The following is a 27,031-nucleotide window of genomic DNA, read 5'->3' as shown; positions in this document are numbered from 1 at the left end:
CACAAGCAATACAAGTACTATTACGGCAAAGGTATGGCATTCACACACAATACCAGTACTATTACGGCAAAGGTATGGCATTCACACACAATACTAGTACTATTGCGGCAAAGGTATGACATTCACGCACAATACTAGTACTATTACGGCAAAGGTATGGCATTCACACACAATACTAGTACTATTACGGCAAAGGTATGATATTCACATGCAATACTAGTACTATTACGGCAAAGGTATGATATTCACAAGCAATACTACAAATATTGCGGCAATGGTCGTGTTTTTTCGTTGTCTTTTCTCAGCCGCCGTAGATATCATTTTGAAAATTTTAAATAAATACCGCTGTAATTATTGCAATGCTGAATGTTTTTTTATAAAAAACATAGGAAACATTCAACATCAACCCATTTTCTGAACCAAAAGCAAAAATTCCACCTGTGAAATGAAACGGTAATAAACTGGACTGTAATTACTTTGATGTCGTTACGTAATTAAGTTTCATAGCGAGAGGAGTAAATTTTCAAAGTCGGTTTGGCCAATAAACGATGGTCAATGATTTGAGAACTGACCATGTGTGTGTTGTTAGAACACGCGATCGTGAGGGTGTAATAAAGCACTGGTCAGTTATCCGGGGTATATAACACGCGCTCTGACCGCTACTGGACATTTCCTGATACATGATGGTGGTCAGTACTGTTGTTGTTTTAGCTGCCGTGACGGTGATTGTTGGTAAGTAAGACTATCTTACAAATAACGTATGTATGGTTTATTGAATACAAACATATGCACGTGTGACAGAGATGTATTCAAAAGTAATCTGGTTTCTAAAGAATAGAAAGAAAACCTGCTGATTATAGAGATTCCTTGAGGTAATTTATGTCCGGTTTATCGAGATTCTGCTTAGTATATTGATTATATCCGTACACCGGATATTGGTACTAATGAGGTGGCAAACGAACGACACACGGGTAGGTTTTGCAGAGATTTGCAGTATTGTTCCTTTCAAACATATTATATATATGATCCATATGAGATTATTAGATCCTCTGTATTTGATATTTTCTGGAGAAAAATGGATATTGACACGTGCTCTCCAGTACCACAATCACAGCTACAGTAGAAGACAAATCATGATAAAGGGTGCCTTGAACTTCCCTAATGATAATATTTATGTTCTTTGATTGGTTGGTGGCATATACATCCCTGTTGAGCATTGATAGCCTCGATCAGGAAGTTATGAAAAAGATTGATATAATTGTGTTGTGTACTATCGTTTGCCTGTTGATAAAAAATATCAACATCTAATTATGAAATTTCCGCACAACTTGTCTTTTTTATTTCGTAAAACATTCATATAGGGATTGAATGGTATTTCTATTGCGTTTATGGTGGTATGAACACAATGAGATACATATTTATTCTATACAGCGAGGTATATAACGATAAGAAATCCATAAGACAACCTTATATGCCATGATACATTGAAATAACAAGAAAACGTATCCAGGGAGATGTTAATCATCAATTATCCTGATTTGTGCTCAACTGTCATTGTGATTCCAGTAACTGACAGCACGTTTTCAGAACATCTACGCATCTTTGTGCGTCGTTCAATCGTTCGCCATCCCTCCTTAGTACCAATTTCTGGTGTACGGGTATACACAATGACAACATTAAAAAATTGTTCTCTTTACCTACTTTCTTTAAAACTGTGAATGAATTGGTCTCAAAACTGCACCACATGATGTTGTAAAAAATAATGTTTACAATACTTTATAGCAGTGTTTATGAAGATATAAATACATGCATAATGAAAGCAGGGAATGATAGGCGTGTCTCTCTCGATGTTTTATGGTACTTGATTCTATTACAGGGGCGGGGCCAAGTAGCCGAATAGTAGGCGGGGCCCAGGCCGATCCTAACGAGTGGCCGTGGCAAGTGTCACTACAAAGCCGTTCCGTCTTCTTCCTTCCCTCCCTCTCACTTCTGTGGCGGGTCTCTCATAGCCCCGGATATAGTGTTGACGGCTGCGCATTGCGTTGATGGAACCAGGTAAGCCACTTATTGCCATACACATGTATGAACATCGTCAATAATTCAAATATATATATATTACAATGTCTTGTCCATTTTTGAAAACAGCGACGTGTAGATTTTAACAACGGATTCCCAGATATACATGCATCTGAATATTAGTTTTCATCACACGATATATGAATTACCGATTTGTCTTTTTATCAAATGTACCGAATCTCTGGGAAATTAAAAAAAGAATTCGTTTTAAACAGAAAGCACATTTCGGATATACATAATGCATGTTTGGTTAGAGGAATATACCTCATTGGTTTATCAAAAATCTATTTCTGGACTGTGTATTAAGATAAATTCGCATAAAAACTACAAACGTATAAAGAGCTACAATTAAACTTCAAATTGAAAACTTCAATAGTTACATTTGAGAATGTTCGTTTGTGAGGTTGAGGGAATGTAGCGGAGAGTTTCACCACAAAATACATGTATACAACTAGAATGTAGCAATGCGCGATGAAAAGGTTTCATAACACTCAAAAACGTGTGTTTTTTTAAGTATGTGTGAAAAATTATATCAAGCATGGGCCTGTATCGTGAACAGGGAGTTCTGAACCCTCGTATAAGATTTTGGCTGGCCAGTACTTGGTAAGCACGTATGTATTTGTCTTTAACAGAAAGGCAGCTGACACGCGCTATTATTGATAAATTGTTGATATGATGGGATTGTATTCCGTGACGTTATAAAACTGATGTGAATGGGGAATTCCCGTCTAAATCCTATAACGTTTTGGATTTTGGTGGATAAATTGCATATACACTTTTGTATGTTTATTTCGGCCGAATTTTCTTTATTGATGAGTTTGTGAGAAAAACAATCAAATATTGGTGTGTCCCAGGATGTCTCGACACTTGTGTAAGAGTTGGACTGGCAGTGCTGACCAGCCAAACTTTGGGATTGAGATAGCCCTGTCTACGAAACAGGACCATGTAAGAGTATGACGTTGTGGAAAAAGGGTAGGCGACGGAATGTAGTTAACGGCACAGGGATTTGGAACGAATTCAAACACATGGCCCATGCGTGATGAACATAATACATATGAGCCGTGGATTGGATTTGTACCACGTCCCTGTGATTACCCAAGCTGTGACATTCAGAGCGTTGATGTAACTTTCTCGTCACCATGGCGACCAAGTATTTACTCAATTAAGATCAACGCTGGGTTCATATCAGACTTTCATGTTAGACTGTCTAAACTTATTTTATATCAATGCCGAGGTTTGTTTGTTTCTTGGTTGTTCACAGCCCTTCTTCAGTGATTGTCGTGGCGGGCCTTCATCGTCAGGGATCTACATCAGGTTCACAGTCAGTAACAACGTCTCGTATCATAATGGTAAGTCTGCCCGCCTTTGTTTATATTGGAATCATTTATAATTGTATTAAGTACAGCTAACCTATACCGTAATGCACTGTGAATTTACAATTATTTGCAATACAGTTTTGCGACAGAAGACGCGTATCCTTCCTGACCACCTGGTCGTAGTAATTCGCTAGCGAAGGCCTTATAACTCATATCTGTCAACTCGTATGTTAGCCCGAGTTGCCTCTGACCCTGATACCATGTGTAAGACACAATTTCAGAGGATGCCATGAAAAGCCAGTGCAGGGCACGATTATTTGGACGTTCAGAAAACATGCTAAATCAGCCAAGGTTGAACACAAGTTTTGAGGCCTTGGCTAGCGATGAAAACTTGACATCGACATGTTTTTCGTCGAGTTTACGATATATCACACAGGCACCGTCATGGGAAAATTGTGACATTTTTAATTTTTTAATTTTTAATTTTTTAAATAACCAGTTTATTATTAAATAACTGACTATGAATGTTGATAAAATAATAAAACAGCGGTATTGCTTTCCATAGTGCAAATGATTTGCTGTCTATATACATATGATTAAATATATCCTTCACATTTTGTTTTAGCACCCGGAGTATGACAATTCTGGAGCTGGTTTTCCTAACGACATCGCCATATTGAAATTGTCACAGTCATTTAGTTTAGCCGACAAGACTGTTGACCTTGTCGAACTGCCGGGGGAGACTATGGGTTTCCTGGATAACCCTGACTGTTGGATCACAGGATGGGGCAAAACTGATGGTAGGAAGACAACCAAGATAAAAAATCGTCTATACAGCAACCCAGTTAGCACTACAAAACTTCATATATATGGCAAGCCGTTTTAACATTTAATCCCTTAAGGGGATATTTTTTCACTTAAGTGAAATTTTTATTTCACTTAAGTGAAAAAAGAATTTCACTTAAGTGAAAAAAACATAATGCAAATAATTTATTCACCTTAAGGTGAAAAGAATTTCACTTAAGTGAAATAAAACATAATGCAAATAAATGTTAATATCCCTTAAGACAAAAAGAATTTCACTTAAGTGAAAAAAACATAATGCAAATAATTTATTCACCTTAAGGTGAAAAGAATTTCACTTAAGTGAAATAAAACATAATGCAAATAAATGTTAATATCCCTTAAGACGAAAAGAATTTCACTTAAGTGAAAAAAAATTCTGTGCAGACATAATGCAAAACACTTGTCCCATAAGTGAAATTCTTTTCATCTTAAGGTAAATAAAACTGACCATATGTCCATAAAGTCACTCTGTCCTCCTATCCACCCCATGGTATAATGGAATGAACCCTCCCCTTGGACCTGTCAACTAAGAAACAGCGTGAGTAAACTTCAACTTTGACACGTTCTTATCACTTACCATAATGGAAATAAATAAAACATATATTTAATGGAATTAAAACATAAGTGAAAGTAAATCATATGGGAAATAGTATTGATTTTACTAACAACAAATGAAGTAGAGAAAAGGTCTCGAATTGGTCAGAAATTAAACACCCAATGCTTGGTCAATAGATGGACTAGTCCATATCTGATTCATGAGAGTGGGTGTCCGATTTACTCAACAGCAGCATTTGCATTATGTTTTATTTCACTCAAGTGAAAAAGATTTTCCCTTAAGATGAATAAAATTTATTTCACTTAAGTGAAATTCTTTTTCACTTAAGTGAAATAAAACATAATGCAAAAATGTTAAAACGGCTTGCCATAATGGCAAGCCGTTTTAACATTTAATCCCATTTCCTCTTAAGGGGATATTTTTTCACTTAAGTGAAATTCTTATTTTACTTAAGTGAAAAAAGAATTTCACTTAAGTGAAAAAAACATAATGCAAATAATTTGTTCACCTTAAGGTGAAAAGAATTTCACTTATTTGATGGTATGTACATGTTGGCCCTGACTGACCCCCAGGGTCAGTCAGGGTCACTTAAGTGAAATAAAACATAATGCAAACAAGAGGCCCATGGGCCTTAACGGTCACCTGATTTTTGAAATATTTCAGTAAATTTGAATGAAAGAATGAATTTCAAAACAAATAAAACAAATGATAGTCAAAAATGTGATTTCCCTATAACTATAGTAAAGTTTATCCCCTCCCATGGGGCAAACGCAAGACCCCAGGGCTAGGAAATTCACAATTATGGTAAAGCACCTTATGACCCTTCGATCTGTGAAGAGTATTTAATTCTACCTTATTTTGGCTGTAAGAAGAAGATTTTTAAAATTTCTGTTAATTTGACCCTTTTTGGCCCCGCCCATCAGCCCCTGGGGGTCAGTCAGGGCCAACATGTACATACCATCAAACTGTCATCCCAAGCTGATAATGTTAACGAAGTTAGAATGAATTCCAATAAAAATTCAACAAATAATAGTCAAAAATGTGATTTCCCTATATAAACTATAGTAAAGTTTACCCCCTCCCCAGGGGCAAACATGAGACCCTAGGGTCATGAAATTCACAATTTTGGTAAAGCACCTTAAGATCCTTCCATCTATGTGGAGTATTTGATTCTACCATATCTGAGAGTAGAGAAGAAGATTTTTGAAATTTTAGTCAATTTGACCCTTTTTGGCCTCACCCATCAGCCCCTGGGGGTCAACTAGGGCCAACCTGTACATACCATCAAAGTGTCATCCCATGCTGATAATTCGATACAAGTTAAAATGAATTCCAATACAAATCCAACAAATAATAGTCAAAAATGTGATTTCCCTATATAAACTATAGTAAAGTTTACCCCCTCCCCAGGGGCAAACGTGAGACCCCAGGGTCATGAAATTCACAATTTTGGTAAAGCACCTTAAGATCCTTCAATCTATGAAGAGTATTTGATTCTACCATATCTAAGAGTAGAGAAGAAGATTTTTGAAATTTTTGTAAATTTTACCCTTTTTGGCCCCGCCCACCAGCCCCTGGGGGTCAACTAGGGCCAACATGTACATACCATCAAACTGTCATCCCATGCTGATAATTTGATACAAGTTAGAATGAATTCCAATACAAATCCAACAAATAATAGTCAAAAATGTGATTTCCCTATATAAACTATAGTAAAGTTTACCCCCTCCCCAGGGGCAAACATGAGACCCCAGGGTCATGAAATTCACAATTTTGGTAAAGCACCTTAAGACCCTTTCATGTATGAAGAGTGTTTGATTCCACCTTATCTGAGAGTAGAGAAGAAGATTTTTGAAATTTTAGTCAATTTGACCCTTTTTGGCCCCGCCCCTCAGGCCCCTGGTGGGTGGGGACCATATAATTCACAATTTTGGTTCACCCTCAGCCATGGAAGCTTCCTGTAAAATTTCATTGAATTTAGTTCAGCAGTTTTTAAGAAGAAGTTGAAAATGTAAATTGTTTACGACGCACGACGGACGACGCACGACGCACACCGCACGACGCCGGACAAAAGGCGATTGCAATAGGTCAACTGAGACTTTGTCTCAGGTGACCTAATAAATGTTAATATCCCTTAAGACGAAAAGAATTTCACTTAAGTGAAAAAAAATTCTGTGCAGACATAATGCAAAACACTTGTCCCATAAGTGAAATTCTTTTCATCTTAAGGTAAATAAAACTGACCATATGTCCATAAGGTCACTCTGTCCTCCTATCCACCCCATGGTATAATGGAATGAACCCTCCCCTTGGACCTGTCAACTAAGAAACAGCGTGAGTAAACTTCAACTTTGACACGTTCTTATCACTTACCATAATGGAAATAAATAAAACATATATTTAATGGAAATAAAACATAAGTGAAAGTAAATCATATGGGAAATAGTATTGATTTTATTAACAATTTCTAAAAGTATATTCTTTATATTCGAATTCCATCAGAAGCTGCTTCTAGCACTCTTTTTCTAAATACGTTTTAATGTTGTTTTTTTTTTAAATCCTGGATTCGGCGCTAGCATCTATTGACAATTGACAACGTTTCATTCATCACTAACGTTATCACTATATAAGCTCCTCTAACTTTAATGCCTTCCTTTGTCAATTTTTCATGTACTGCTTACTTTGTACATAATCAACTACTTTCCAAGTTCCACCAGTGGGATTTAGTTGAAACCTGCCAGGAAAGACCCTGAGTGGTCCTGACAGAATATTATTTTTCGTTTTTATTTTCTCGAAATCCAAGATGGCCACCAAGGCCACCATTTTGAAAACCACATTTTTAACTTTTTCTCTCATCGATAGGATTTAGCTGAATTTTGCCAGGAATGATCACAAGACATTCCTGACCAAGTGTTTTCAATTTTCGGGTCAATTAGAAATCCAAGATTGTCGCTATGGCGGCCATCTTGAAAAAAAAATACTTAAAGACTTCTTCTCGCTCTCCAGTCCCACCTGTGGAATTTAATTGACACTTGCCAGGAATTATTCTGAGATTGTCCTCATCATGTGTTGTGATGCTTTTCAAACTGATTCAAATTCCAAAATGGATACTATGGTGGCCATTTTATAACATGATAGGGCAGTCATAGTTTTTTGTAAAGAACACACATTTTAAACTTCTTTAGATTAGATTTAGATGAATCTTACCAGGAGTTAGCCTTATAAGATAGCCTTGGCCGTGCACGTGCCGTTCTTTCTCAGACAACATAAAGTATTGTACAAATGATTTTGGTACATACCACTCAAATATACTGCTACTAAGTACATATATCTATCCTTCACTAACCCTAGGGTCTTTAAAGTCAGATGACTGTTAAGGCCCCATGTGCCTCTTGTTATATTTTGTAGATTCAATATTTCACATGTGTCTGACATTTCCATTTGAACATAACACTATATTAAAAGTAACTTATGAAAACAAGTCTGAATGTGTGAATGAATTGATATAAGAACGCTTTAATGTGTTTAAGTTCCAGGTCACGAAATCAAAACTCTAGACAATTTATTATTATCAAAGTGGTTGATATGAATCTGTGTTGGCAGCCAACAGTGGCACGGCTGAGGTTCTGATGGAGGCCCGGATGGACGTGATCAGTAACGGGGAGTGTGAACAGCGTTGGTCTCCAGTAACAGGAGCCAGTATCTACGACACACATATCTGTATAGAGGCCGACGGCAAGTCCGCATGTAATGTATGTACTCAAATTTATATACCGAAAGATTTTAACAGATTATCATTATTTAGATGGAAATTTCACCAAGTATCACAGAGTTGGGATAAGATCACCCCACTAATACTCAGGGATGACAGCAGCTTAATGTAAAAAAGTCTGAAATCCTGATTTGTAGTGTGTTTTCTATGATGAGATATCAAAATTAACATTACAGCCAGCCACTCGTCACATCTCTGCCGCTTCCGTACCTACATCAAACGTTAGATGAAGGGTACCGGAATTGGCCGAGGTTAGCCGAATGTACAGCTAGCATGAGAAAAAAGTGTGAAATCCTGATTTGTAGTGCTTTCTATGATGCAATATAAAAACTCACATTATAGCCAACATGAGAAAAAAAGTCTGAAATCCGATTTTTATCTGAAAATTCTCATGCCTTAATACTATACTTTTATTGAAGGGAGATTCTGGGGGCCCACTTGTATGCCGGGTTAATGGCCAGTACGTCCTAGCCGGAGCCACGTCCTGGGGTATCACCACATGTGAAGGATTCCCTAGTGTGTATGTCCGCGTCAACAAATTTCTTTCCTGGATCAACAGCAACATGTGACTGGACAATGGAAAGCTTATACAGTTTGGAAAATAAATGTAATTATCCACTAAGTATAGTTTTATCTTGTTACTGATGACTTTAGTGGAACTGAACACATATACATAGATAAGTTACAAACACGAGTGTTTATGAGGACAACAGCCAGAAGGTAGAAGCTGCATGTAGGTATAATTGTTAGTTGACATATAGCTCGCTGAGTGGTTTAAATTCAGAATAAATGATTTAAAAGTAGGTCAAAGTTCACGGTCAAGGTCAGCAGGTCCAAGGTGTTGAGTTCCAAAGGAAAGGTCCTGTCAGAAGGAACACTCATGTCAAATAACTAAACTTTATTCTCATATGTAATGACATAACACTTAATATTGGAAAAACAGAAGATGTAACAAAATATATTTTTTGTTTTTATTGTCAATTGCATCAGGTACAAAATAACAAGATGATCAAATGGCGTAGGCATTCAGCCTATAATTGCATGAATTAGGTTGAATAAACAGCATTTTTTTTTCTGAATTTCACTCAAGACTTCCTCCAACAGTGTCACTACAACATATATCATAACTTGTGTAACAACTTTGTTAAAATATTCTGATTTTGAATTTAAAAACATAATTCTTAATCACAATGGAATTGTAGACTGATCACAAGCTATAGTTTATTATGTCTGTCTTTGGACTGACCACATGTTTCTATTCTCCATTAAAACAAGCAGGATGTCTTGAGTGAGTCCCAGAAAACATTGAACGTCCCTGCGTTTTAAGCTTGGACAGACGTAAACCACATATGTAATGCAATGTGGATCGGGATTAACTCTCAACAGATAACAAGCACATTGCAAGGCAGTTCATATTCAATATTCTTATAATATTCAAGACCTAGTCATCATGTTTGATGACTATTACATTATTTTCTACTTTGCAGATGTGATTTTACTTCTTATGGTGTAAATGATTTTTTTGTACAAATGAAATATGAAACATTTTAATGACATAAACAATTATATGTAAACTTTTCAATGTTAATTATAGACATGACAAGTAAAAAAAAAAATCAATTTTGTTCAATACTGTTAAATATTGGAAAAAAATAACTTTTAGTAAATTCCTTTTGATACTCAAAACGCAAAATTTTGTTGTAAAAAAACTCTGTAATCATTGAATTTTTTCTTTTGTCTATATATATATATATTAAACCTTTAACATTTAACTTGCTTAAGTGAATTTTTTTTTAGCTATGCACGGTTTTTCCGTACACAAAATCACATAAAAATACATTTGATCACATGTGTTTTTGTTTGACAGAGAAATCTACCACTAACTTATCTCAAATGTTCTGTTTGGCACATATAATAACAAATCTAACATAATAAATTCCCTCACACTGGGGTGATTTTCCCGGGAAGATATTGGAACAGTTACGTCCATGGTCAGCCTGAGTAGTTGGCAGCCATGTGTACAACCAACAACAAAAGGAATACCATCATACAGGACATCTCAGATTAAATCAATTTTCACGTCTACATGTATGCACCAAATTCATACTCTGATCTCATTTCTAATATATTACTTTCATGATCTTGTTTCTATAACACCAGTTTCATGATTTTGTATCTAAAATACCAGTTTCATGATCTTGTTTCTAATACACCAATTTCATGAATTCGCACAAAGGCGGTAGATAGTTCACATGATATAGACCGAGCGATCATGCAGAATATCCATAGCAACGACACAGGATCTTGGCCTCTATTGATGAAATATTCTTGGTAAAGACACAGGACCTTAATTTATCCTAAATTTTTCACTGAAGCAATGCTTTTTCACAATGAATTGCATCATAATTCTCAATAGTCAGATATTCATGCATCAATAATGATGATTTAACTTCAAATTAAACGAGAATGGATCATGCTATAAAGTAACAAGCAGGCACATAAATAATATCTCTGTTATCATATACAATGTACAACATAAAACAATAATTTCCCACTAATTCTAAATTACCCTTTTTGTACATTTTAGTGTGGAGTAAAATATTTTATGATTTTTTTTCGGATAGTTTGGTACTTTTTCATATAAAATTGAAACAATGTGAAAAGTTAATACTACTTAACCGTTGGAAATATTGCCTTAAATAATTCTGTATTCAGATTTCTATTCACCATCATTAATATCAAATATTTGTTATTTAATCATTAATTACACTTTGTAAGGCATATTTTGATATATGATGACGATTACTTTCAAAGTAAAATGTCATACTTCCATGTTTAATTTCCAGTAAAATTCAATGTTCTTAAAACAAGCTGCAGACATTTATGTATTAAACAGCATGTGATATTTTGTGACAGAATCTATAAGTACAATATTTCCCCACATGACTTGTCATTTAAACATGTAAAAACACAAATTCGTTGAATATTGCATTGGAAAGTGTGAGCATGACATCATGCAGAGGAAGGTGTACCAACAGCATTAATTAAAAACTAAATGTTTGAACACAATAAAGACAATCTTGACCTCTAATTTGACCTCTAAACAACACCCGTCCCCAGAACTTGTTTTATCTAATGAACTCGTAAAAATGGGGTTGACAAATGGAGTTATCTCCCTGAGGACTGAATCGCAAACTCTGCAGCAACTCAACGGTGATTTTGTATGATCGTGATATTTCTTCAGACAATACATATTAAACCTGCAGATTCCATTATAAACATATCTCAGCATAAAAATCTCACAAAGCATTTGTGATCAAAGTTTGCCATATAAGGGTGATTAATCAGCATACCATATTAGGAAACTCAACTTAGGCATGGGAGATACATGTGGAATATTCCAGCTGTGATTTCAAATCTGATATACGGACTTGTACATCAGTGATTTTAAATCTGATATATGAACTTTAACATCAGTGATTTTAAATCTGATATATGAACTTGTACATCAGTGATAAATCTGATATATGAACTTGTACATCAGTGATTTTAAATCTGATATACGAACTTGTACATCAGTGATTTCAAATCTGATATACGAACTTGTACATCAGTGATTTCAAATCTGATATACGGACTTGTACATCAAGTGGTATGAAATATCATTAATGAATTGCTACGTTTACTGGCATTACAGCGTGTTGTTATACGGTAAATGAACGTGTAACGGATTATGACAAATAATGTATATAATACGATTGTACTACATTGTATTGGGATTGTATTATACTCTGGTGTATACATATACATTTAAGCCAATTATCACAAAATTTGAGTCTGTAAAAACAAACAAGGCGGACAACTGAAACAGAACCAGCTGTTTATACAAATTTATACCGATTCATGAATTAAGCATTAATACGTTTAACTAATGTTACCTCTGCAGCGACAAAGTAGAGAGAATTTAAGAGAATTCAGTAATCAGAATTTTTCACAGTGGATGAGAGCCATTATGGAATGATGTAATGTAAATCTTGTTATAAGATCACAATGAAATTAGATATTGTAGAAAATAAGATATCTATGCCTGGTAATACTGTATAGCTATTTCACAGAGTCCTCTGCTCACCGTACCCCCACCCATTCTATACCTACATGAAGAGACTAAAACTAGCAGTCTGGATTGTTTCGTTGATACTAACAGTTCCATTATTGAGGCTGGCTGATTAAAACTTAAAGAGTTACTTCGTTAAGACCAGAAAACTTAATATAGGAAGTTTTTGCTAAGCCACAGACTCTCCATTTGTCATCTTTCAGGAAATGCATAAAACCATGTAAAAACCTGTTGAGGTCAGAGTCCCCTTCACTAATATATGATATTTTAGGTATGAATTAAAAGCAGTCTTCAGCAATAAGAAATAAATCATAAAAAATATGAAGTAATGAAGAGTTGACTTAAGAAAAGATACTAATTTTCCTCTTATTTAATTTTTTTCCCGAATGGATTGACTGAGAATGGTCAGAACTATACAGAGCTACTGTACAGTGTATAAAATCACAGAGACAAAACATAACACATGCAAATGAGAAAATGTCAATAAAATCACAAAAAATATGAACACATTAAACGCAACACACTAAAAATTGTGTACACTGAACTGAGGGACATCAATATTGATAACAACGTTGCACCACGGCGATGTAATACTATGACACACAATATGGGTAGACTATAACGGGGCCATACCATCTCACTTCCCAACCCCCAGGCCAAGATAGGGGCAGACACGCACACTTCCCAACCCCAGGGGCCAAGACAGGGGCAGACACGCACACATCCCAACCCCAGGGGCCAAGACAGGGGCAGACACACACACTTCCCAACCCCAGGGGCCAAGACAGGGGCAGACACTCACATCCCAACCCACGGGGCCAAGACAGGGGCAGACACTCACATCCAAACCCATGGGGCCATGACGGGCAGACACTCACATCCCAACCCCAGGGGCCAAGATAGGGGCAGACACACACATCCCAACCCCAGGGGCCAAGACAGGGGCAGACACGCACAGGGCTAAGTTTGGGGTTGACACACACAGGGCCAAGACAGGCCAGACACACACAGGACAAAGACAGGGGCAAATACGCACATGCCTAAGCCTTCGGCTGACACATACAGAGCCAAGACAGGGGTAAATATGCACAGGGCTACGACAGGGGCAGACACACACAGGGCTACGACAGGGGCAGACACACACAGGGCTACGACAGGGGCAAACACTCACAGGGCAAAGACAGGGGCAGACACACACAGGGCTAAGCCTGGGGCTGACACACACAGGGCCAAGACAGGGGCAAACATGCACAGGGCAAAGACAGAGGCAAACACCCACAGGGCAAAGCCTTCGGCTGACAAGCACAGGGCTAAGACAGGGGCAGACACATACAGGGCAAATACAGGGATGACAAGCAGAGGGCCAAGCCTGGGGCTGACACACACAGGGCAAAGACGGGCCAGACAAATACAGGGCCAAGGTAGGGGCAAACATGAACAGGGCTAAGCCTGGGGCTGACACACACAGGGTCAAGATGGGCCAGAAAATGAGACATGATGTGGCCATGTGTAAGGTTTTAACAGTACCACATCCACTCACACCTGAATTGTAGGACCAAGGCAGGGGAAAGATTAGACAATATTCTACCTCCAACATTTATATTGCAATCACCTATATAGCCATTAGATATTTTTGATACAGAGACTGGCCATATACCAATGAGCTTTATAATGACATTCAGCACAAATGCCCTTGTGTCATAAATACCCTGTGTTTACAAATATCAGTTAAAGTTGTAGAGTGCTCTATATATAATATACTATCATATATACTATATAAGGCTTACACAATACAACCTCTCTCAGAATGTGTTTAACAATACAACGTAAGTAATAATATACCTAGATACAACTGCCATTATGTATAATACAACCTCTCTCATACTGAAAATAAGAAGAAAAAAAAGTAAAAAAATTTGGTTTTTGTGCTTTAGCAATTTCAAAATTAATAATAGAAAAAAAAAAAAAAATTCCACATCAACTTGAATTTTTTTATCAAATGATTGTTGTTATATCTGGCTAAATCATTGGAAAAGTACACATACATAGTAAAAGCCAAATGTCACCCCTACCTTGGCCAAACATAAAAAATATATATCATCAATTGTTGCATATTAATTATAAATAAAACCTGTACAATTAGACTTTACTTTCCTTATAAATCTCTACGTCGATAATATCACTGGCAGCCCGCGGTACCCACGGGGCACCATATTCATCACAAGTCAATGGCCACTTGTCTAAACTTTTTGTTTGGAGTAAGGAGTCATCTGTTTTCAGTTCGGACCGACTACCACACAATGCCACACTATTCTCTTCAGGAGATGAATCGGTGTCCAAAACACCATTGCAATGTAACCGTGACGACAAGTCGTCTGACGAGTCCTGACCGTCCACTATTTCCGACAGCGTCCTGTTTAATGTTTCTGGGTTTTCTAATTCTGAGAAATCCTCATCGTCTTCCTCATCGTCGACCTTATCATCACCGGGGCCACAGAATCCATTGTTTCTTGGCCTCTCACTCTCGGGTGTCTTCTGCATGAATTTAAGTTGTAAAACCTGAAACACATCATAGAAATACATGTATATTCAATATTTCTTGTCTAAAATTGGAATTCAAAATAATTTTCTCTGAAATTATATACATCTAACATTATCATATCAGTAATCATTTCATTCGTAAGGAAATTGCAAAAAAAATTGTTGTCCCTTTCTTTGTAACGTTTGGTATATCCCACATTTGTCAGAAGCCTATCTTATAGCACTAGGTCAAGGAAAAAGCAAAACTATTAATTAAATTGCGAATAAATCATCATCATATCTTCTATATTCTGATAATAAATATCTTGTCTGTGCAGACCACAGGAAAATTCTTAAAAATAAGTTTAAATCATAGCAAGTAAAGTCCCATTAATTTTACTATACAAGCATGAAACATTCATTAACAAAACAAAGCATTCTGAAGTTTCAGACATCAGAAGAAGCCAGATTTCAACAAAATTTTAATGTGAATCTGTGAATTATAGAGCATTTTTTAATGTGAATCTGTGAATTATTTTTTCACTAACAGTGTCACAATTCTAATGTGCATGCACAATCCACATAAAAATTACTTTGTTTACATATGTTCAAGGAACAATAAAACTTTTTTTACAATTGTTGTAAAATAAATAAAGATTTTATATTTTACAACAATATCTACTTTTAGTGTTAGCTTTCTAGTTGTGATCATGCACAGAAAACAATAACAAACATGTGAATTTAGGAAGTGGTCACAACATTTTTTCAAAATATAATGGGATCTTGTTGAATTAGAAGTCGGTGAAAAAGAGAAAACTTTTTTCAAAATACCTTTTCTTCGTCACAATGTTATCAGATGGCTTTTGGAATATTTGTCCTTAATTTGATACATAATGTTTAACCCATCTCTAATAATTCAATAATAATTGGCACATTTTCCATTGAACAATTATTAAATTAATAACAATTTAAATATGCATAATTATCATGCATATTCAAATTATGTAATTATGAGTTTATGTAAGTAGATTTGTTACAATATGTCTGTAGAAATGAGACGTAAATAAATACATGAATAAATAATATATAACAAATTCAAATAAAACACAATGCCATTATAATGCCTTCTAATAAAACAGCTGTACAATCTGCAGTCTACCAGAAGCAGCTATCTACAAGCAGTGGCCATCGTTATCTTTATCTTTTATTAGGCTACTACAGGTGTACAATTGGTTTGTTTTGTTTAACGTCCTATTAACAGCCAGGGTAATTTTAGGACATGCCAGGTTTTGGAGGTGGAGGAAAGTCGGAGTACCCGGAGAAAAACCACCGGCCTATGGTCCGTACCTGGCAACTGCCCCATGTAGGTTTCGAACTTGCAACCCAGAGGTGGAGGGCTAGTGCTAAAGTGTCGGAACACCTTAACCTCTTGGCCACCGCGGCCCCTACAGGTGTACAATCATACCTACTAAATAATATATGTAAAAGAAGATGAACAACTCCTGAATCCAGGCTTCCAACAGTATATTCTAATTTCTTATACAGCTGGTTGCCGACATGTTTCGTCCTTAGGAAGGCCGTCATCAGGGCACAGCTTACATGGTGTTTGGAAACCTGGATTAGAGAGTTGCTCCTCTTCTTTTTCATTTGTTTACTACTTTAATTAATAGAGCCCTGTCTACCACTAGGTATCCTCCTACAGCCTAGTAGATGAATCACAAAATATATGAACATCACAGGCAGTTGGTTCTTTGAGAATCTCGCCAACTGGAGATTTCTCTCTTCTTATTCTACTTGATAATAGACTAAAATCTTAAAGAGAAAGTTTAAGTCATATCTTCATTTTAGATATTTTGCTGAATACTTTTCATCCTTTTATGATTAAACATGACCTGATCTCTCTTCAATTGTACATTCACAACCCTGGGTTTGTTAAACATGCTTAATTCTATCTTTACTGCTACTGTAACTGGATTTTTATTATTTTTTCTTTCATTTTTACTTGTTTATCAATTTTTTTTATTTATTTATTTCTAGTTCTCAAAATGCTACCAATCAATGAATTCAACATTAAACATGGTGGAAGATTTAACGAAATTTAGAATTAAAAATTGCGCAGGTAAAAATTCAAGCATGAAAGCTTCTACAGATTAATACATCCAAATTTAAACCACTAATTCGGCATCGTGCAGACTTGGAACAAAAATAAAATCAAAGCTGTATGCAAAGCTTTAAAATAATGGCAACATTATCATTTAATAATTATGCAAGTAGACTTTTAAATCTAGACAATAAATTATTGTATTTAATTATAAATAGCAACCCTTATCATTTCACAATAATTATTCTTTAACAAGAAAAGTATCCTTTTTAATATTATGTAAATAAATTTGTACATTTTTCATAAAAAAAAAAAGAAAAAAAAAGAAGAAATGTATACCATACATCTCTTTCATCATTGAAATTATATGTACAAGCACAAGTAAATGGATTCTCATTTAAACTGTAGATTTTTTCTTCAATAGATTTCTCTAAAGGCATTCTATTCATAAATAACAATATTTCAATCTTTTTCAAAAAAGTCTTAAAATGTTAAAAACAAGCTACATGCTGGAGACCTTCATGCTTTCCTATAACAGGACATCCCAGATGGATCTTGATGCCCACCATTGATTAATATTTATTGGTTTTATAAAAGACCGATATTTTTTCTCTAGTTTCATGATTTCATAACAATGGGAGCCTACCTATCAAATCTAAAACAGATCTAAATAAACTTTCTTTGAATCAGAAAATATTAACTTCATCTGTCTCTGAACTGCCTTCCAGACTAACTAATTCTCAAGAAATAACAATAACAAACTTCATCTGTCCAAATGAAAGATCGCTGCTTGTGGGCCATTTTGGTTTCTGGATCAGACTTGAAATCCGATAGACACAAGTAGAGACCAGTGAAAACCTGCAAATGAAGTTTCAGAAAACTCCTTCCAGTACTACTCATGAAATAGCGATAATAATTTGCTTTAACTGTCAAAATTCAAGATGGCCGTAACATGATGTGGCCATTTTTTTTCTGAATCAGACTGAAAATCCATTAGTCACAAGCAGGGAAATTTGAGAAAAATCCTTCCAGCACTTCCCAAGAAATAGTGATAATAAGAACTGTTTACAGATGGATGACGGATGACAAAAGACCACGGAAGAAGGGTGATTTGAATAGCCCATCATTATCATCTGATGGTGGGCTAAAAATCTACTTGGGAAGAATGTAAAAATAACTGGTCCAACAAAATACAGTAAGACTACACATCATGTAGCAGCATTTCAAGCTTTGTAAGAAAAACTTACTTTTAAAAACAACACGTAAAAACAAGATTAAATCCATACTTGCTGGAAAATTTTGTCCTGATCAATAAGTTAGACATGTGAGGACAGAAGGAAGTTTGTTTATTTTCTGCTAAATGTTTCACTTTATTGAAATATTACACAGCTGTATATATAATAAACTAATAATTAGGTTTGTTACAAACTGATATACAAAATTATTCTTACTGTTAATTGCTTTACATGCAGAAATGGAAGTTTTAATCTAAGTAGGAGTAATTTGGACACCTGTTTTTCCCCGGGGTGGGCACCCCGGGGAAAAACAGGTGTCCATGATAAATGAAGGGAGATAACTCTGTCTAGAGTGGGATACATGAAACACCTTAATTGAAAATAGCTGTATGATTTGTGAATATGTGAACAGAAACTAATGACTGGTTGAACAATCTTTTGATGAAGAATCATCCATGACTACAGAACAAACAATTAATTTACAAATATATTAATTTTATACTGATTTTATACAAAACAATCTAGAAACATACAATCTTTTTTAATTGCACATTGATAGAAAAACTTAAAGCACATTTACGAGGGAAAAATTGAAAAAAAAGTTATTTGAAATAAAAAATAAATATCACGAGTAAATGCCTATGAAAAACGATCTACCAGGCAATATGTAAAAGCAGGGGAAGGGAAATAAAACAGAGTCTGTAAAACCCGCAAAATAAAGCTCCCATATTTCTAAAACTAGAAATACAGGGCATGCAAGCCAGTGAGAAAGCTATCATACCTCGGATTTAGTGTGACAAATCCCTTCTCATCAATGGTAAAGGTGTCACACAAAATTGTTTACCTTTCTTCAACTTGACCGATTATACCTTCTACAGTGACATAATTAGGCGGGCTAATCACAGCAAGGGAACTCATCAAATGCTACACGTGTCATTTCATTTCAGGGTTTTTTTGCAACTTTTATGTCCAAAAATTTCATACAGCTATCAATTCTTTTTGAAAAAAAAGTTTGTTTAGATTAAGGTTCTTTGATTTTATGAAGGAATACAAAATAAGATACTTCTTGAAACAAAACTCTATAGAATGATGTAAACTAAGATAAGGCATACTTCTTTTGTTAAACTTTGTAATAGAATTCATTTCACAAAATAACAAGAGGCCCACTGGCCATAATGGTCACCTGAATTCTAATGTATTCTTATCAATTTGACCCATTTTAAGTCCAATACATACTGATAATTCTAAGAATTTTTTTTATTATTATTTTTTTTTTACATTATTTCAAATGGCATATCAACAAATGATGCTCAAAAATGGTATTTCCCAAAATAAACTATAGTAAAATTTACACCCTCCCCAGAAGAAAACGCGAGACCCCAGGGTCATAAAATTCACAATTTTGGTAAAGCACCTTATGGTAAAGCCCCATAAGACTATTTCATCTATAAAGTCTATCTAATTCTACTATATCTGGATCTGGAAAAGAAGATTTTTTGAATTTCAGTCAATTTGACCCCTATTTGAACCTGCTTTTCGCCTAAAGGCCCCAAATAAACATTTTGGTTGACCTTTGGAAGGTTTCTGAAAAATTTCATCATAATTGGTTCAGTAGTTTCTGAGAAGAAGTCGAAAATGTAAATTGTTTACGGACTGCTGACACACGACGGATGATGCACAACGACAAACAAAAAGGTGATTAGAATAGTTCACTTGAGATTTTGTCTCAGGTGACCTAAAAAATAAACAATTGATGTGCCTAATAAAGATCTCATTTCAGGCTAAACAAAACACAAAACAAGTAGGATAGTGACGTACAGGGGTTGGTAATAAAGACAAGAGAATTAGAAAACACCCACACGCTAGGATCGGTCATGTGCAGTAGAGCATGCAGACTGAGCGAGGTCACACACCTCATCCTGAAGATCATAGATACGATTCTCTAAATCCTGGTTATCCACCTTGGTGTCCAGACGGTCAGCGGTCAGTAACTCCTCCTTCTATAACAGTTAACATCACACACATTATATAACACAGATAACACCTAAACATGTTATTACAGACCTTAACATTTATAATTAAATCCATATATTCCAGATTTTTTGTGTAAAAAGCCTAAAGACCTTAAGATTCACCATCAAATCCAGATTTATGTATAAAATAGACTGAACTTTACTGTGAGTCCTGTCTAGTCAACATTAAAGAATGGCATAAATCAAATATTTTCCATTTATCTGTAAAAGCTGTAAATACAGAATATTATATACATACAATGTAAATAGTGTATTAACAAAAGAAGGAAACTAGAAAATGTCTGTAAGACATAAATGCCCCTGCTGCCACTTGACACCCCCAAACACCGTTTGGTGAGGATCACATCAGCAGTTCCGGAGATTAGTTAGTTACACTGCATCAGGACAAGACGGACATGGGAAACACTAACACTATATGCCCCTCCCAGATTTCATGGCGGGGGTATAAAAAAAAAAATGGTTTATACTTTAACAAAGGAACTTCAAAAAACGAAAAAACAGTTTTACTGTACAGGCCAATCACACTGATACAGTGTACAGTACTTGTTTTTTTTTAGAAATACATATCTTTTTCCTATCCTGTTTGTTAATTCTACCAATGTTACCTGTATCTCTAGTTCAGCTATTTTCTGTTTCAATGTGGCTACATATTGGGCATGTTCTGCCTCCTGTATCCTAACCATCATGGAGTCTTCTTTCCTCTGGAATAATGTGATACATTACATGTATTTAATCTGAGCAAAATTGAGCTAATCAGGCGGATAACTCCAGTTCAGTATACTTGACCTTCTTTCTATCTTGTTTCTTAACTTAAATAATCAAACTGAATTATCTTGTTTCTTTTCATATATTTGTTTCGGCCTTGGAATGCTTCAATGATTTAGAGTTACTTCCCTTGTCACATCTGAGCATTTATACCATAATCATGTACATGATGGATAATTGAAAGATCCAAAGTTACACAACTGTACATTTTTTTTCTTTAATTCTCAATATTCAAATTCTGAACAACAATTCTTGAAATAAAGGCTCATATGGAAAGATTGAAATCTCAATATGGTAAAATGGTCATAATGTTCGCTAGTTTATAATCTAAATTTTTATCAGTTTTAAAATTGGATAAACATGTAAGATAGAGCTTATACCTGAGTATGGAGATCATCCATTTTTCTATTAAGTTCCTGAATTTGATGTTTATAATCTTTTTCCACTGTATCTCTTTCTTCCAACTTGGATTTCAGCGTTTTATTTTCATCGTCCATTCTACGTATCTGGTTAGTGCATATATGGTTCTGTAAAACACCCAACAATATATATTACCAAATATGGACATACTGTAAAACATCCAACAATATATATTACCAAATATGGACATACTGTAAAACATCCAACAATATATACAGTCAAACTTCGATGTTTCGAAGTTCAAGGGACTAACAGAAAAACTTCGAAACAGCAGGACTTCGAATTATTCATGGTTGACAATAGATCGATGTTTTCTTGATAATGACCATCTATGTTAACATTACATGTCCTCAGTGTCTTCGTGTTGATCGTCGCCTGTCAGGCTCACATCGAAAAGTTTAGTTAATGTATACCTCAAACACAACAAAATTAAAATTCTTTTCATTAATTATACCTAAGCATTTTATTAATTAAACAAAATATGTATTGGTTACAAAACACTTATATCGCGTTTAACAGATAAAGCAAAAGAAGTACAATGCACACTTACGTAAGTCGTTAGGCTTTTCTGCTAAAGACACGTGCGTTTACGTTATGTGCATATAAAATACGGAATGCCGATCGGTTGGAGAATGCATGATTGAATGACAAATAATCGATTTACTTGGATATTTATGTATAAGTTTGAAACGTGACACTTTGAATATGAGTGAAGCCATCGCTAACTGTTTGTGTTTAAAATTGGTCCGGTTGTTTTACAGTTCCGTAAAATTTACTCACCGACTGCTGATTTCAATGGCGGCGGAGATTATCAGAGGCGACTACCGAAATGTTTTACCGGAGTGATTAAATGTCATGGCTTCTAAATACACCTTTTATCTATCAATTTGGTCTGATTATTAATTAACCCCATGACCGGGAGTGACAACACACGCTATCGTTATCCCTATTGTCAGTCAGGGCATTTGGGGGAGAGGTGTGAAATCTTGCCGCAGGGGTCACGACAAACACCTGTCCAGTGGTCAGTACAGGTGAATTTTTTGTTCGAATCATGAGATGTCAATTACCTATAATATCATAGCTAACGGGTCACGAAAAAAGTTCGATTCATCGAAAACTTCGATTTATCAAAATTCGAATCATACATAGTTTCGTTAGTAGTGTTATATAGTGAGAAAATTCGGGACCAAGCAAAAAGTTCGATACAGCGAGAAATTTGAATCAACGAAGTTCGAATCATCGAGGTTTGACTGTATTACCAAATATGGACATACTGTAAAACATCTAACAATATGTATTAACAAATATGGACATACTGTAAAACATCTAACACTATATATTACCAAATATGGACATACTGTAAAACATCTAACAATATATATTACCAAATATGGACATACTGTAAAACATCTAACAATGAATATTACCAAATATGGACATACTGTAAAACATCCAACAATATATATTACCAGATAAATACTTACATGTAATATAAATATCCAATATATTTTACTAGATACAGAAATATATGTAAACATTCCACAGTCAGAATTTACTTGTAAATGAATATTAATTTGCAAAAGACTTTTGATTCTGCTACAAAGCAATAAAACAACGAAGCATAGCAAATTTACCAGTTTCCATATCTAACAACTACCGGTATATATTTTGTAGACAGGTCCAAGTCTCTTTAAAATGAAAAAATGATGGACAAATTCAAATAATTCATGTAGGGACTTCCAACAGAGTTAAATCTTCAATAAAAAGAATCAGAAAATAGTTGTCATGTATCTATGGCAACAACATACCTGTGTTTCAAACTCCATGATTTTCTGTTTACTCTCCTTGAGATCAGAAAGACAGTTGGCCTCTCGGATTTTCACGGACATCAGTTCCTCATTGACCTGCTTCAGTTCCTGTTTAGTTGTCTTTTCTTTAGGAGACACAGGGTCTCGAGTCATGTTCTCTATATGTTTCTGTAACAGACCAGCCATATATATGTACTTCAAGTAAAATATCTATCCAATGGGGAGCCTCCAGAAATATAGAAAGTCTATGGTTGGGTGCTGGTGAAACTTATTCATCACATGGTACTGTTTGAAATGGTCCAAGTTTGATAAACCTGAAGTCCCTTTGGTATATATATTTAGCTGGAACATTCCTAGTCATCATACAAAACATTCAAGGTTTTCATTTAGACACTATATAATATCTTGGTCAAAACCATACAAAACATTTCAAAAACTTTTTTTTTTTTAACAGTAACCTAACTCCCTGTCACACCTCCGTGAGACATTTCCAATCCTCTATGGTTTGAACAGTAACCTAACTCCCTGTCACACCTCCGTGAGACATTTCCAATCCTCTATGGTTTGAACAGTAACCTAACTCCCTATAACACCTCTGTGAGACATTTCCAATCCTCTATGGTTTGAACAGTAACCTAACTCCCTGTTACACCTCCGTGAGACATTTCCAATCCTCTATGGTTTGAACAGTGACTTAACTCCCTGTCACACCTCCGTGAGACATTTCCAATCCTCTATGGTTTGAACAGTAACCTAACTTCCTGTCACACCTCTGAGAGACATTTCCAATCCTCTATGGTTTGAACAGTAACCTAACTTCCTGTCACACCTCTGAGAGACATTTCCAATCCTCTATGGTTTGAACAGTAACCTAACTCCCTGTCACACCTCCGTGAGACATTTCCAATCCTCTATGGTTTAAATGGTAACCTACCTCCCATAGTGACTCCAGCTCATGCACCCTCTGTCGCATCTCTTTGAGTGACAGATTGGCCTCCGCTTCCCTCAACTTTACAGCTATCAGCACCTCCTGTAGGTTCTGTACATCATTACTGGGCGCCCTCTGTAGTTGTAGATTTGTCTGTAAGGGGAGATAATTACAAAAAATTATTGTACATGTGATAAGGCGACAGAAATAAAGATAAATTAACAATAAATATTTTACAATATAATAACAAAACTGGCTCATTTGGATTAAATTCTGGGCGATCTTGTTCTTGTCATTGGAATGATAAGCTTTCAGAGAAGAGTATGCGCATGCAGTAAGTGAAGCGGTTTCAAATGCAGCTATTACCCTATAGCAAGAACATTGCGATACTGAGATAAGTTTTACTTACATCCTCTAAATCTTTAATTTTGGACCTGAGTTCTTTGACTAGAGAGTTGGTATCTGCATCCTTCAGGCGGAGTGCAATGAGTTCCTCCTGTAGGCCTTGTATCACAGTCTCGCTCTCATCTTCATCTAGGGACCCTGCAGTGGCTATACTGAGGGTCTAGAGGGGAGATAATCATCGTACAATGAGTAGCGGACAGACATTATCTAGGGACCCACAGTGGCTATACTGAGGGTCTAGAGGGGAGATAATCATCGTACAATGAGTAGTGGACAGACCTTATCTAGGGACCCACAGTGGCTATACTGAGGGTCTAGAGGGGAGATAATCATGGCACAATGAGTAGCGGACAGACATTATCTAGGGACCCACAGTGGCTATACTGAGGGTCTAGAGGGGAGATAATCATGGCACAATGAGTAGCGGACAGACATTATCTAGGGACCTTGAGGTAGCTATACTCAGGGTCTAGAGGGGAGATAATCATGGCACAATGAGTAGTGGACAGACATTATCTAGGGACCCACAGTGGCTATACTGAGGGTCTAGAGGGGAGATAATCATGGCACAATGAGTAGCGGACAGACATTATCTAGGGACCTTGAGGTAGCTATACTCAGGGTCTAGAGGGGAGATAATCATGGCACAATGAGTAGCGGACATACATTATCTAGGGACCTTGAGGTAGCTATACTCAGGGTATAGAGGGGAGATAACCTGGGCACAATGAGTAGTGGACGTAAACATTATCTTGGGACCCTGTGTTAGCAATACCCCGGGGTCTGAAGGGGGAACAAGTAAGACAAAATAAGAACAAGATACAAAGATCATCAGGTTGTTTTCTGAATACAGGCATTAAAAGGGTATAATGTTAAGCGAAACACATTTTCAACATTTATTGTACCTAGGGAACTGACATAAATTATATTCCGGGTTTAAAGGGAGATAACTAGGGCTTATTGTATACTGGTCAGGGAGACCATGGTTTCTCTACAGAACACAGACATCAAGGGTATGTAATGTTAAAACCACTATTGTGTTTTTTGGTTTTGTATATTAGTATCTAAAATAAATAAACAATCTCCAGATCATTTGTCTTACCCGTTGTTTGACATCCTCCAGAAGGACATGAGCTTCCTCTAATTTCCGAGTTGTGTCTGCTAGTTTCTGTTTGGTTGTGGACAACTTGTTTTTGAGTGCATAAGTTTCCTCAGCCTCCGTAGCCCGTGTCACCTGATCGTGGATCAACTTATCTGCCAGCGATGATGACTCCTACAAAACACAACATATTATCAGCTTTCAATCTTTAGAGCAGAGGAAGGGGAATATTCATCATGATTTCTGACTATTACATTATGTATACAATGAAATTGTACAACTTGTTTCCTGAAGTACTGTAAAAACTCATGTAATTGGAGTATTTAGTAATATGATTTTGACCAAGTTTTGTGATAACCTGTCTTAGTGTTATTTTCATACATTGATTTCGGGACCTCATGGACATCGTTTTTGGTTAATTTTTTTCATGCGCAAAATATACAGATAGAAGTTTCTTTCAGCATTTTCAGCCCCAAGTACCTGCGCAAATTACACAGGTTTTTTACAGGTAGTTCTACAGAAAAGAGTAAAAAAAAAAAAAAAATTTCAAGTGAAAGGAAATGTCAAGAACATTACAGAAATTATACGGTAGTCTTATAACACCTTTGGTGCTAAAGCTATGAACAGGTTTACACTAGAAAATCACTGACAAATATGTTGTTCTGGACCAGGGTATCGTTTCACAAAGCTTCGTAAATTACGAACGTTCGTAAATACTTAAGTAAGTGCGTTTCAGAAAGGTGTTCGTAACTTTTTTCGTATCTTACGTCAAAATCGTACGTTCTCCCGGTAAAAATATACTACTCTCTAACTTGGAGGTAAAAAAGGACGACACTTCTGGGGTGAAAATTGTACGCCGGTCCTATTCCCGGGTCACGTACACAGACTATGAACTTTAATTTGTTCTATCAAAACAACCCTATTATTGAGAGAAGATCATTTTTTCTATAAGATTCCAATTCTAATTGTTTATCATACGTTAAAACAAACAGTAACAACGCAATTTTCACAGATTTTGCTCAATGCTCAAAGACATA

At 35.8% G+C, this 27,031-nt stretch overlaps 2 protein-coding genes across 5 annotated transcripts in view; one reads left to right on the top strand and one right to left on the bottom strand.

Moving 5' to 3' along the window:
• Positions 1-683: 683 nt before the first annotated feature.
• LOC117343139 (fibrinolytic enzyme, isozyme C-like) lies at positions 684-9,189 on the top strand. The gene is given in 7 exon segments (XM_033905459.1): positions 684-732; positions 1,877-1,953; positions 1,955-2,055; positions 3,338-3,425; positions 4,018-4,192; positions 8,398-8,546; positions 8,986-9,189. Coding segments are annotated over 7 exon segments (789 nt in total). The 3' UTR covers positions 9,136-9,189.
• A 336-nt stretch (positions 9,190-9,525) lies between these two features.
• The window catches only part of LOC117322124 (ecotropic viral integration site 5 ortholog-like), an 83,026-nt gene continuing 65,520 nt past the window's right edge, over positions 9,526-27,031 (bottom strand). For 3 of the 4 annotated variants that reach the window (XM_033876884.1, XM_033876885.1, XM_033876886.1), the window contains 8 exons: positions 25,998-26,168; positions 24,900-25,055; positions 24,497-24,643; positions 23,563-23,730; positions 21,715-21,861; positions 21,175-21,270; positions 20,450-20,536; positions 9,526-15,239 (listed from right to left, as the gene is read on the bottom strand). In XM_033876884.1, coding sequence (XP_033732775.1) covers positions 14,820-15,239; positions 20,450-20,536; positions 21,175-21,270; positions 21,715-21,861; positions 23,563-23,730; positions 24,497-24,643; positions 24,900-25,055; positions 25,998-26,168 — 1,392 coding nt within the window. In that variant the 3' untranslated portion in view covers positions 9,526-14,819. Of the gene's footprint in view, positions 15,240-20,395; positions 20,537-21,174; positions 21,271-21,714; positions 21,862-23,562; positions 23,731-24,496; positions 24,644-24,899; positions 25,056-25,997; positions 26,169-27,031 lie in introns of all 4 variants that reach the window. The other variant, XM_033876887.1, reaches the window with a different exon arrangement.

Source organism: Pecten maximus, chromosome 2 (genome assembly GCF_902652985.1).
Source record: "Pecten maximus chromosome 2, xPecMax1.1, whole genome shotgun sequence".
Classification (NCBI taxonomy): Eukaryota; Metazoa; Mollusca; class Bivalvia; order Pectinida; family Pectinidae; genus Pecten; species Pecten maximus.
Note: the sequence above shows the minus strand (reverse complement) of the source record. Positions and strands in the feature narration are given on the sequence as shown.